This window comes from Denticeps clupeoides, chromosome 2, assembly GCF_900700375.1.
Source record: "Denticeps clupeoides chromosome 2, fDenClu1.1, whole genome shotgun sequence".
Lineage (NCBI taxonomy): Eukaryota > Metazoa > Chordata > Actinopteri > Clupeiformes > Denticipitidae > Denticeps > Denticeps clupeoides.
In genome coordinates, this window is record NC_041708.1 from 28,577,637 (window position 1) to 28,592,257 (window position 14,621).

The window sequence follows — 14,621 nt, forward strand, 5'->3', positions numbered from 1 at the left end:
ATGACTGGCAGATTTGCATTGTGGAAGATTACTGCCCTGAAGTTTTGAGTCAACGCACTGAATAAAGAGAAACGATGGCCGAGCTAAACGAACATGGCTTCAGGCCTGCCCTGCTTTTTGCTGCACAACGTTGCATCATGCATTCCTACCGGTGACAAAAAGCGTTTGTGCTCGTGATGAGGCGAGGAGATATGTGGACATCCTGCCCGCTGCATCCAATCCGCCATGAGTCTGGTGACAAACTGACCCTCACCCGCGTGCACCTCTTTTGTACAATATTAGGAGAATTACGGCTGAACCGCTGTTTTGTGTGTAGAAAGGTGATAAGGAGACTCCGAGTCTGGTTTATAAGACCTCTGCAGCTGCAGAAATCTCAGAACAAATTAACAAGAGCAGACCAACTGATTTCAGAGAACTGAAATGTCAAAGCATTTCTTTCACAAAAGAGAAAGAGAGAGGGGAGAGGCATTCTGTGTGTATCACTGCCACCCACAGTGTGATGAAGCTGTGATGTGGCATGATAACACCCTGATATGCATTTATAATATGATAAGACAGGTTTCTTTTTTGCAGAGATTCATTTGTATGACACCAGATACTTACAGTTCATTTACTGACTATGAGAGGGTGATTATAAATGTGAAAGAAAAATCTCACACACAGGTGATAATGGAAAATCAGATTGTGACACAAAGTAAGCAACCTAAAGAAAAATGAGGAATGAATTGGAGGGCCAGCAAGTTATCAAAAGTAAGGATATGTTTTCACTGACTTTTTAAAATAAAACTCTTATCTAATACAGGAAAATGATTAAATGTCCAAACTCAAGCCCCCCTGCTTACATTCAGAGCCTCACATCTGCATCGATGTAATCCACAAACTAACCAATAACCTCCACACGGTCCAGATTCTGGATTCTACCAACACAACCTAAAACAAGAAGCCGTGTGGGGTTCTAAAGATGAAGATGCTCTATAAAGCCAGTCCAATTATCAGCAGTCCCTCAATATGAACGTATGCCCAGGTCTGACTCAGGAACAGGGGCAGTGAGTGCATCAGTCCGGAGCTGCTGGTATATCCGGGAAAGTAACAGATTCGCTGCGGTCTCCCGTTTTATGGGAGGCCTAACACATTTTTACAGCATGGCAAACAGACAGTAAACACCAGGCGCTGTAATTTAACACATGATTAGAATAGAGCTAATTAGATTTCAAACAGTAAAACCACAAGGAGGGTCGTAAAACAGGCGTGTGGGGCCGCTCCCCGATTGGACAAAAGAAGAGGGTGACAGGAACGCGGCTCGGCTGAAGATGGAGAGAGCAGACTTTGGACATTAGAGATCTCCAGGCTTCTCCTGTCTGTCGCTTCTTTTTCTCTTGGCTCTGGCTATCAGAGGTCAGGGTACTAATGGAGCACCTCTTGGCCTTGCTGAGCCTCTGAAAACATTCTCTGTCCTGCTGCCTCCTTATAAATCAGAGCAGGGCTGGGTTCTGTTCTGCACAGTGCCCCGCTCCTCTGTGATGTTCAGGGCATGGCTCATTTCAAAGCCCCCCTGTCTTGCCCCCCTGCATACACTCACACGGTTACACGAGAAGCTACAGACTGGGGGATAAACACTAGCCGGAGGCAAATTATACTGTACGGCAAAAAGCAAAAGCTAATCGCAATTATTAAAGCTTTTTGCATGACTTGTTTCTTCTACAGGCAGTTTGAAATGAATAATACATGCTACAATGAAAATGTACATTTTCAGCACATACACTTTACATAAAGGACTGACCTGCACTGGGACTGCATGCTCAAATTAGGGCCTTAATTGCTTACATATGACCTACGTGAATGTCGAGTATTTGTCCTAGCTACAGGTTGTGTAAATACAAAACATATCCATCTGACTTGGGCAATTTTAGATGTACGTCATCACATTCAGATGACGAAATTGTCTGTGATTATAAACACAGGATATATGGTACCCTCTTTGGCTGGACTGAATCTGATGCAAGACGTTTAGAAGACCATACATTTCTTCCGCTGTCATATGTTTGCTGAGGTATAAAACAAATGAATTCTGTTGATATTTTATTCATGTAAAATATCTGACAAATTCACCACCTAAAAGTACTATACTTCTTTTTTTACACATCTCCAGCATGTACTGATATGCATTCCAAAAGTAGTTTGAATAAGTTACTATCTATGCACTGTAAGGGAATGCATTACTGTATACATAATTGAATGTTCTACTCAATACTGAATGTTCTTTTATACATAATAATGTTCTTTTCTTATCTATGCTTGTGCTGCTAGTTTCCTGACTCTGACATAAGGATACAACACCCAGATTAAGATGAATGTGAGTATGACATATGCCTGTCAGGCATCTGACTGTTCCTCTGGTCTCTCCCAGTTCCCGAACAGCTTTAACTACAAGAGGAGCTCACACACAGGAATTGGCTCCTTATAAACATACACAAAAGGTGAAAAAGCTGCATCAGGGAAGAAAGGGCAGCACATTTGATTAAGAATTGTATTTATTTTCCAAGAAGCCAAAGACAAAATGCTTGTCTGCCTCTTGATGGCACATAGACACACACAAAAAGTCTCTGTTTGCTTTAGCAGTGGGAGTGTGTGACACCTTGGTCGTAATCGGTGTTAACCCCCGGTGCACTCACTGTCACGCCTGTTTCATGATGTCTGGTCCCTGACGCATGAGAATGCGTTAACTAAACGATGGGGGTGCGGGGGGCAGACAGACAGAAAAACATCCCCCCTACACCGCCGCCACCAATACCCAAAAGAAACTCCCCCATTTCCATAAGACAGGGTTTGATTTAAAGCATTAGAAGTAGTCAAGGTTTAATGAACCCCTGCAAAGGATCCACGCTGTTATCCACACCGTTATCCATGCCGTAATCAGCAAGCTGCGGTTTACGAGCGAAAACGTAATTCAAGCTACTTTCACATAAAGAACACAACTGTTGTTCTTTTAACCGAGTCATGTCTTGTTTGTGTTGTGGCCCCTGTCACGCCAAAGACAGGATGGGGGGAGAAAAAACAAGCGTATAATTTGGGAAATGCATCCCCTAATTACTTCTTGTCAGAAGCAAATAAAAAATAAGCTGCGAAAGACTCAATTTAAGCATCTGCGGGACGACATTTCATAACAGCAACGGTGGTTAATTATCACAAACAATGCAATTCATTGTCCTAGGTCTTCCTCCAGTTACCAGCTACAAATAATTCTCAGAGGAGAGGAGAGCTCTGCCATGATGAATGCTGAAAAGCTCTTAACCGCAGCACGTGCATCACATATCAAGTTAAGGGCCCATCTCAATCTCTGCCTCTGCCGCAGACTGCAACTAGAAACCCACACAAAGGGCCAGCTTTCTTTTGCCTTTTTCCACTGCTTTTCAGCTACTTCGCTTTAGCTTCCAAGGAGCACAGGAACCTGGAGGTCTTTTGCCAGCAGCCCATGCCTCCCTGCACAAAAAAATAAAGTATTTCCCATGGGCTCCAAAAAAAACGTAATATTCAATCCAGAGATTGTCTCATCTTTAGAAAAGAAAGGAGTCTCAATTTAACTTGCCTGGGAGACAAAAAAATGGCACAGCAGTGGACACAGCTTAAAAGAACCTGTTAATCAGGTTAATGTTGGCAGAAGGGCAGACGAGGCCACAGGAACAAAAAAAACAAATCCAACATCTGAAGGTTCAGTGATTAAACATGAGCCTTCATCAATAATCTCCTGACATATAATCAATGGCCCCAGGGGTGATTTGTTAACACTTTTAGCCAGTATAAAGCTCAGTGGGCCAGCTGAGCAGTGAATTCACACACCTCTCCTAACGCTGCTAATGAACGGCCAACAGGGACATCTAGGGTGCTGTTGGCGCCTTGGTGATAATGAACCTAACACTTGCGGATATGTGAAAGAAAAACACAGACTGTCGCTGGTGCTTACTTGGGGGGTGGGGTTAGTGTAGTGGTTGGTGGTGTTGAACTAATCTTGGCAATTGAATTTGCCAGCGACACCGGAAACAAAACATAAGCAAGCATTTGCTCACACTCGCGACTGAGCCCCCACCGAGAACTGTTTATTCCATGAATTCAGTTAAATCTTTTAGAAATATTCATTTTCATGCATGTATGTAATAAAGAAATGAGCAGGTTTCATAAGCAAGGCATTAAAATACTGACTGTCAGAATATATTGGTCTCTAACCCCTAAAATATACCAAAAACATGCCATTTTAAAACGAAACCTCATGCTGAGAACATGTGGCACTGGTAAATTGGCATTTTTTTTTGCCCATTGGCCTTTATTTCATTTTCTGCAAGCTAACAGACTGAAAAAGAAGCTAGGTTGTGAATGTGCCTTCAATCAACCTGACGGGAGAACACAACCAAAGCCATTTGCAATTCAGACCGAGTGAGATCACCTTGGAATCAGGGATGCATAAATGTTTAAAGGTAGATCCATTAAAATGGTAATCCATGCGGCTCATGAAACCTGACACAGATCTGGACAAACTGTTACCGTAAAAAATTGTGGCAAAAAAAAGGAAAGAAAAAACTGAATGAATAATGAAGCGTTTTGCAACTGGGCCATCACCATAACTCGTATTATTCTCCAGGCAAAACTCAAGGAAAAGAAAGAAAGAAAACTTTGTTCAGACCCTCAGAAGGCATGGCGGCTGATGTTCCCCCACTATCAGACCCTCTTGGTTTTGAGAGGCCACTTCGGCTGTCAGCAAGTCCCCCTAATGTGCAAGTTCATGTTTATACTGCCGTGCTGACAATCACTTCCTCTCGAGGTCCGATTCAAGGCAGGCCAGGGGGTCCGATGAGAGAACCCCAGATACCACCACCATGCTCTTTATCTCTATCTCTCGATGCTTCATTCTGGTTCCCCACACATTCTAATCTCCCGACTTTAAAGTCGTTTCCTAAGTGAAACAGGTGACAGACAGGCAGGGGGAGAAGTGTGACTGATGGCCCTGTGTCTATGCTTATGTTTTTTTTTCTCACCAGAGCCGGCTGCGGATGCCGGGTGCAGTGTGGGGGTCTGTGGGTGGTGCGGGCGGAGGTCTTGGGCCCTCCTGTCTCAGCTCTGTTCAAATATAGCCTAATGGGCTCTCGCCACGAAGCAACCTGCCTGACAAATGGTTGCAGTACAACACCGTACCTCTTGCTGAAAGACCACCCAAAGCCCCCGCTAGTCAGACAATCCCAACACTGTGATGCTCAGGAGGCTGATGGACTTCAACGATGACAACAGACAGATAAAGTCAGAGCTGGATATCAAAACCAACACTGAGTGTCACAATTGGGTTTCCCAAACGCTTCCTGAACGCAGATAACGTGAAACTGGAACCAGTAAATGGTGCGATTAACCATAATGAGGCTCCCGTGATGAACGCCTAGAGCATGATTCATGATTCATCATGCCTGTTCACACATCACAAAAAAAAAAAAGAGTCTCAGTTTCAATTTTTAAATAAAGTTATAAAGTTAATAAAGTTAAAGTTATGCTTGTGCCACTCTTGTTTTGTTGCTGAGTTTTTCTGTAAAAAAAAATGTGATTATGTCCCATTATACCAGACTCCCAGCCAGAGACATAATTTCATGGAATCGACAGAATCTTTGTCGGTTGCAGAGGGACCGTGGCCTAAGCAGTGCTTCCACTGTTGTATGCAGTACAGGTGTCCTTGTTTCAAAAATACAGGAATCAAATCATCCATCTTCATTCACAGTTAAACAATTGCTCACAAACATCCCAAAATGAACCATGAATGTTTTTATCCCCTCTTTGTATTACATCTGGACCTCAACTAAAAGATCATTAGCTCTCAAAAAAAAAAACCCAAATGAGTAATAATCCTCTAATGATTAGGTCCAGAGCTTATTTTTTTCCATTACAGGTGCTGCTGTCAGAGGCCATGCTGTCATTATACTGGGGCGGAGGGGGGGTGGCTGTGGGAGAAGGAGGAAAAGGAAACAGCTGGCGAGCTCAGTCACGCCAAGCCCCCGACAGAGCTGGGCCTGCTGTACTAACGCCTTCGGGACCTGTGGTGGACAGAGCTGCAGACAGCCCACGAATCAAAAGCATCAATAGCAACTCATTTGCTCAACAGACATGAGTCTCTTCCATCCTAAAGTCTAACAGCGGGAATAAATATGGCAGAAAAAGGAGGGTGTTTGCTATGTCAGAATGAAGGAAGGAGAGCAAAATCAAGGTCACAAGGTCACAGCTCCAATGAATTGGCCAAATAACAAATATTTGTGAGGGAGGTGAGGAGTCAGATAGAGACATAGGTATCTTTTGTTTTTTACTCTTCCGTCCTGGATTACTTCTACTCGGGTTACATGGGAATTTATTGGATTCACAGAGAATTCCCTTTAAACTCATTTTTCATTATCTTATAACAGTGTGCTTTCCAGATCAGTGATCAGTGATGATCAGGATAAAGAGACAAAACCGCTCTTTGTTTTTAATCAGACAAAAAGCTGTATTTATCACTTCCTTCCCCAAATCAGGATTTAAAGCACTTCAATTTGGACAACAACATTGTGTTTCTGCTGATACAGAGAATATTTGTCAACTTTAAATGTTATGGGCGTCAATGGCCGTCTTTTCGGAGGCAAAATGAGGACACTGAGGACGTCACAGTCGTTCATCCCTAGGTACTCCCCGAAGAGTCTCCATTCCCAGGTCAAAGCCACATCCTGAAGAAACCATATTTTTTCCCCCACTGGTCTGCCGATAGTTGGCCGCTGAGAGTCCATGTGAGCATATTGGGTTGCAAAACCGCCGCACCTCAGCTGATAGCCTCAGGGAGAGCGCCTGAGAGACGGACAGCGGCCAGCTGAGCTTGCCACACTGAGCCAGTTCACCAGCAGCCAAACTCGGCCTGTCACATCCAATTCCAAAGGCCTCATGTTTGATTAGCAACACTTCGCACATGGCTCCGCTGGCTGCCTTGGTCTGACATGTTTGTTGCTGCTCTGGGCCGACACTTCTGTTATTTCAGCTCTACAGAACATGGATAATTTGGACGCTCGCTAACAAGCTAAAACATCCATGTGCTGCGTGGAACCGAATTTAACTCCATTTCTTCCCCAAACCGAAACAGCTGCTTCCATGGTGCAAAAAAAAGTAATCCAAGACAGAAGATAAAAAAGTATGCTTCAGAAATCTGATTCTTTACCATTGTGAGAGCTTTGTACACTATTGGCATTATCATAAGCAGCTTTACAAGATGATCATTAACATGAGTGAAGGAGAAGTAGCCAACAAATGCTCAACGTAGGAGCTCTTTCAGGTCTCTTAGAAAACCATCTTCATTGTCTAACTTAAGGTGGTTATGAGAAGCCAAGAGCAAAATGCTGTCACCACAGCCTAGAATATGAAATATTTTGCTTTGTTTACAATTCCTGTGTTTGCTGCCTAACCCCAACAATCTTTGGTTGAGCACATGCGTACATAAACACAACAGTCTGGTTTTACACAGAAGCAGTACGTATTAACACACTCACATATCAACCTTCAACATTTACATTCGCTCCTCTGACTCATCCGCTTTCATCCAGAAATCAAAAGATGAAACAGAATACACCTTTATCTAAATGCTAGCAACACCCTGCTTTGTGTTAATCAATCCCTTTTTAGATGAAGAAACTGAAACCAACTCGGAACGCTGTGTCTGGTAGCAGTTCTTCAGTTTTCATTGCAGTAATCTTTTTCAGTGGCCTTGGCTGCCTGGACAACAGCACAAAGGTGACAGCTCACAAAGAAAATCTGTTTTGAATGTGACCATGAGAGTCAGAATTAAAACCAACCACATCGTTCCCAAGAATTTCCCAGTCCAAACAACTGGGTGCAGCAACTGGTTTCGGGAAATTTTCTGCGAGGTGACCGGGTGCTGAGGAATTAAAAACACGAGTATTTGGATGTTTTCACCTTCTTCCACTGTCTGAAGGATTCATATGCAATGAATATAGAGCTTTGGACAAAACGATACAATGTGATAGAACGCTGTTTTACAGAAGTGAAGTATTTCATTCAGCAGCGACAGACAACACTAAACAAACCAGCGGGAAGCCCCCAACGCTTTGTACAAATACTTTATCCTTTACGGGAAAGATAAAGCATTCAGACAGGTCCCAGAGCAGCAGCATGCCTCCGCAACATTTGGCAGCTGGGGGAGGAAACTTGCACAAACCAAGGCCATCAGATGCACACATGTGTTGGGCAGATGGCATTGCAGAGCTGGCATGGGGGGGTCGGCCAGGGCATTGGGCTGTATATCTCCAGCGCACAGGCCCTTCAGGAATGCGTATGGCTGGGCCAGGGATTTCAGCAGGCAGAATGTCAGATGTGGGGCTGGGCGGCAGGGGGGTTGCCGGAGGTCTTCATCGCAGTTTGAGACAGAGCAGAGCACGAGTACGGTGTACTGACAAGGCTGTCCAAGAGACAGACCTCCGCACACTCCTCCACGGGGCTTTGTCATCAAGTCACTAAACACCTACTTACCTAGATGCTGCACCAGCAGAAATGTCAGAAAGCAGAAAAGCCCTTTGAAGCTGTTCATTAAAAGAATGGCTTGGCCATTTTCAGCACTTACCTGCCATTTCCAACACTCATTTTGTTGTTTATTTATCAAATCATGTCCTTCATACACCATTACATAAAGCTTTGGAATGGGCACTCTGTAGAAACATTTAATGCTTCAAAAAGGACACTTACATTTGCCCTGAAGAATCACTTACATGAAACATGTCTCAAAATGTCACTTAAATCTGTATTTATCAATTTAAGAAGATCAAATCTGATCAAACAGATCACACTGTGCTGGTTTAAAGGTCCAACTGCAGCTCATCACCACATTTACCACATGCTGACCAGCATATATACATATTTTTAGCTGGTTTAGGCTTAAAACAGCCAGTTTGTTCATATGCGGCAAAAGCAAAAATTAAATCCCTGATGGGCTCCGTGTGTGGACAGCTCCCACGCTCTTTCTCACTCAGGTTTAATGGTTTGGCAGTGAGCAAACTCCAGGAAACGTTTATCGGCAAGATGATCAGATTCCTTTGCAACATTGGCAATGTCTAATTACACAGATAAACTTTTCTATCAAGAGCGTTATCAGGCCCGGCTGCAGCACACGTGGCTTGCTGCACATGTGTTTTGTGACATAATCTCCACGTTGCCTACAGCACTGGTTTAAAATTCCCAATGCTCCGGGAGATAATCCCAATGCTTACAACAATAGACCACTGACATGCAAAAGAACAGTAGCTAAAAATTAATAGTCATTAGCATTAGACGGACTGCACAGGGAGTTGAATAAAAGTGCTTCCTCTCAACTTCCACACTGTCACAGAGGTCGCCATGGATTATTCATGGGCTCGCATAGGAGCAACTTGTGAGCCCGAGTGTCACATTCGCCAAGACACTTTTGTCTCATTGTGCGCCTCCCTTTTGTGGGCACTCGGCACTGTACTCCAGGACTCCATGAAGAAAGCCTCCCCCTAACAGTCTGTCATGCACCACTGCGCTTGGCAACAACAAGCCCTTGGCCTATATTGCCTTCATTTTCATTTGGCGGCCCAGACCCCACAACAGAAATCCCCATTACTGGTTATAGAACAAGCTTTATTAGAGAGGGAGCTTTGAAGAGCTGAACAAAAGAGTGTCCTATGTTTAGATTAGATAACGTAAGCAACGGGTTTTCTGCATGGATGACACCGCACAAAGAGCCACCTCCTGAATAAGAGTCTGGCCAGGAAAAAAAAAAATTATATGACGAGAGCCAAGGGAGATTTCTTCTTGTAATTATTAGAACAAAAGAGCAAGAAAGGGGGAAAAAAGAAGGTAATCAAACTGAGTCTGGTATGACAAAACTGTAACCAAATGATGCTTATCTTTAACAAAGTGGTTAACGAGGGCACACGTTTTGATTGCCTGAAATCAGTTTGAGTGGTAATTAACGATAAAAATCTTGCTGATGGTAATCTGTTTTGTTAATGATGCAAGAAAAAATTGGGCCTCGTTCAAGGTTTTACTCCAACCATGACAACAGAACTGAGCCATTCTTTAAAAGAAATCCATTAAGACTGCAACAGTCATTTTTTTTTTTTAGGTTAAAAACTAATTATATGCTGGTTTATAGCTACTCATCAACCTGCTGTCAAACACGTCTGTCGCTTTCCGTCTGAAACATCGTAAAATGTTATTACCATCCACGGTATCAGCAGCACCACATGTTGGAATGCAGTAAATGTAGTTTTTCTTAATGTACACAGAATTTCTCAATGTAAACAACAAAAAAAGCAGCTGGGTGGCTCTTAATATTGGTTGCTTTCATTGACACACAATGTTATATAACTGTTGTACGGATACAATGCGTTAACATGGCATCCATCAGTTCTGGAGCACTGAGAAACACGCCAAAAAACATTAATATGCTTCACTCCAAACTCTGGGCTTGTGATTTTCAATCAAATCACTATATTGTATATTTAATATGAAGCACCTTAAGGCACATCAGAAAAGCCCTATGTGTGAGTGGTTTTAATTGGTAAAACTTTATGTAGAATTACCTATAAAATTCACAATTTTTTCTTAATGTTAATGTCTTAGGGAAATCTGAGAAAATTTTATGTAGACATGTTTGCGCATTATGTGTTTGTTTCAGCAAATACATTTATGCTAATATTAATGCACTTCATAGACATCATAGGGTTTCTAACAATCTTGTTCACAAAATGACTAATTTCAGCAATTCATTTTATACAGGCACCACTACTGAAGAATAAAAGTTTTAAAAACTTTTTTAAAAGTTAAAATAAAAAAAATAATAATTTGATAATCAAAATTACATTAACACACATTCTTACCTGGTCATGGCTAGCTTGAATGGAGCTCCCAATGCCGTGGAACGTCATTTGCACTGGTGACAGTGTTAGGCAAGTTATGAAGTCTTTGCCAGTTTGCCCATCATTATACTGCACCTGAATAGAAGAAATCAACATTTCAAAATGTTCCCTTTTTCACACCAGGTCTGGACAGAATAACTATGGATCATGGAGGAGAGGGTCTAGCCCTTTTATTTGTCAAACCACACACAGGACAGCATATGAGAATGACAAAGTATGCAAGGATGTACTGTTCAGGATGGTTTCCACTGATGAATACAACGTATGACTTTGTAACACATAGGAGGTTAGGTACATGCAGAGCGTTCATGTACAGGATCACCAGCACAAAAAAAAAAGTGCTTAAGTGGTGAACTGAGAACAGGTCCTCACGCCTGCACTCAGCTAAACGGGCCAACACATTAACTACGCGTACAAAGCCTTCCCTGGCTAGAGCACTGCACAGTGTTAGAGTAGTCATACTAGACAGTAATTAATTACTGTGAGGTGGTGCGTGGGTGTGGGTGGGTGTGCGATCCTTCAGCCAAACACACTTGAACAATGCTGACTCGTAGCTTAAATAAAGATAAGGAGGTTACCCCATGGGAGGAGTAAGTGGCTCACTGAAGGGCTGCTGCTTAATCTTTCCCATGACCAAAGTGTATATGAAATGTGAACTATTCCAAATATGAATACTCCCTTTAAATCACAAATCCCACTCCTGTATCAGGGGGAAAAAATAAATATCAGATGTGCAATTTTTGTAAAAATTGGAGAGGTAGTTTCAGGACCATGAATGGTCCTGAAGACCTCAGTGTGGCAACTCACACTGACACCCCTGACCTCGTTCAATGGCTTATGTTCATATATAGAAAGACAGCAGGGGAGGGTTGCATCCTGGTAGACATATGAAAAACCTAGTAATAAATACACATCTGTAGTAAAATGGGTAAAGGATGGGGGGTGGCATGTAAAGACCCCTCCTAAAACTCAAATAAACTTTTTTTGAGGGATATTAGGACCGAAAGCTCCCTGTAGCACCTAAGCACATATGGTCATGTTGGCCCAGAGGTGGCTCATAGATTCAAAACATCACTGTTATTGGCATATAAAACAATCATAAAGATGTTTTTTTAAAAAAGCTGAATCTAAAGACATATTTCAACTTTTATATACCTTTTGCTAACTTTTTTTATCAATCTAGCACCATTTGACTAGCATGCTGGTTCTTCTTTTGTCTCCCATGGAAATTCACAAAGTCATTCATCCTATGCAATAAAACGTATTTATTCTAATTGTCGACCATAAATGCATAATTGATGGCTGATCCCCCGATGTGTCCCTAATTGAGTAACTGCAGCCAGTGCTGGCCTGAAGAGTGAGAGTGTCAGGACAGGGTGGGAAGTTGTAAATTAAGCGTCACCTCATTTGTTTATTCACTAAATTCTCGGAGGAAAGTGCGACTTTCAGCCAGAAGCCGAGAAGATGCACCTCGGTAATCTGGGGCTTTAGGAGGGGTTTTGGGCTCGTATTTTCGGTCATCCCTGTTGGTGGGACAGGTTACCAGACAAGTCCCCTGCTGTCCTGCAAAGAGGGGGAGCATGGAAACACCCACAAAAGGACAGTAAACTTGGCTAGGTCATTAAGGAAGGCTAAAGGCTGTGATGTATTGGTCAATCATTGTGTCAGGAGAAACATATGCCTGATTACGAGGCGCCTGCTCAATCTATCACTGTCTGTCGGAGCGCAGTGGTGGGCAAAGCTCTCTTTCCCCTCATCGCCAATGTGGCAAGGTTGCAAAGAGCAAGTCACTCAGTGGTGAGGGTGGTGCTTTTAGCAGCTGTAGAAATCCATGGGAAATGGCAATAGGCCGGGACCTCCATCAATCAGGGAAATATGAGGGTCAGCAGGACAGCTGTTAAAAGATCTTGAGTAAAATCAAGACTTCAAAAATCTTCGACCAACATGAGGAAATGTGGCTCTTACTGTACCCTGTGCATTTGTACCATTGCTGTGCAGTGATTGGAAATTACAGGTACACCCAAGAACCTTATGCAAATGACCACTACTGCTCCTGTTAAATGGACAAAGTGAGCTTCTTTCTCTCCTCCGCAATGTTTCAGCCTTCTTTTGTGCAGCCACAAACAATGGCAAGTGAATTTACCACAACAGTAGCCTCTGGATGGTATGTAAGGGGATTGCATATGGACAGAATTCTTTACTAAAGAATGTTAAGTGCACGGGTATGTCATTTATCTTAGTTCGGGATCTGTCCATCATGCTGCAAAACGAGCTCCATATGTTTGTGCATATTAGCATGGTGTAGGGTCATTAGTTGATTGGCTGATGGAAAGCACACTGGCTGAGAAACAAATGAATCATTGCTCACTCAAAAAGCTAACAAGTATTTATCTTAAGTCCTCAGGAAAGCCAAGTATGCCTTCTCTGCATCACATTCCAATGTGAAGTGTTTTAAAGAGCATGTTAGCAACACTGATGGCCCTCGTACGAAGGGGGGAAATGCACAACCATCTCTGAGTGGCTTGTGGAGTTGAAATCAGGGTATTGTTCTTGTATGACTGACAAACTACTATGTTTTTAATACAAATATATACACTGCAGGGTAGTTAAAAAGATTAGTGACCACTGCTTCAAATTCTGCTAAGTAGAATAAAGAAAGAAATGTCCCAAAGGGACAAATTTTAAACCTGTCCAAAACACACCATGAGCATTTACTCATGCCATCTCAGGCCATCTTTTCTTATTCTATAAATAGATCTCATCTTCAATAATGTAAAATCAAAAAAGATAATGCTGGCATTAATGCAATTGCCTGTAGTTTACAATTAATGCCCTTACATTTCAACTATAGTCTACTTACTTGGGGTAAATTATATTTGTGTGTATGCAGTGATATGAATATTTTATGCATTATATTTTTGTTGTTCCAGCCTTTGGCCTTTAACACGGTGAGTGATGATTTAAGGCTCCGCTAATGGGGTTAATCGTCATCACTTGGCGTAATCGTCATCACTTGCTTTCAACACATAGTTGTGGGCCATCATGGCACAGAGACATCTTTATGTGCCAGAGCCATGTCAACCAACCCCCTGGTGATTCATTTCACTGACACTCTTGTTCCTGAAGATTGCTCTTCACACAAACACACTCTGATGCACAGCTGGGACCCATCGGAATGCAGCAAAAATCAAAACTGGTGGTGGTTGTGGGATTACCCCTTACAACATGTATTATTCTAAAGTAAATTCTCTTATAAACACAGGACTCAGAAAAGGAGAGGGTCAGGATGGACCAAAAACAAAACATTCGTCCCTTCTCAAGGGCTTGCGGAAAATGGCTTTTTGATGTCACTGCAACGTACGGTCGGCAGATGGACGGCGGTGAGGGAGCCAAACCTCGGCCAGAGAAGCTGCCAGTGTTATTTGAAGTGGTTTTCACAGAGCCAAGAAAGAGTGCAATGGAAAGACAAAGCAACAAACCACGAGCGAAGGTAACATGAAATATGCTTTGTGGCAGTTATAAACATACATCAAGCAATGGCTCCCGCTTTCATTAGTGTGGGGTTTTCAGTGGGGCGATGAGGAAATGCTAGAGACACACTAGAACAACATTGTTCCTCTAGATTTCAATCTTGGTGGTTATTGCATGAGGATTTAGCAGGTGGATACACTAGATAAAAGT

General features: G+C 42.6%; 1 protein-coding gene across 6 annotated transcripts in view; it reads right to left on the bottom strand.

Annotated features, from left to right (window-relative positions):
* Nucleotides 1–14,621, bottom strand: part of stau2 (staufen double-stranded RNA binding protein 2) — a 62,657-nt gene that overhangs the window by 14,662 nt on the left and 33,374 nt on the right. For all 6 annotated transcript variants that reach the window (XR_003748838.1, XR_003748836.1, XR_003748837.1 and 3 more), the window contains one exon: nucleotides 10,902–11,015. Coding sequence is in view for 3 of the 6 variants with exons in the window: in XM_028969476.1 (XP_028825309.1) it covers nucleotides 10,902–11,015 (114 nt within the window). In the remaining 3 variants the exon portion in view is untranslated. The remainder of the gene's footprint in view (nucleotides 1–10,901; nucleotides 11,016–14,621) is intronic.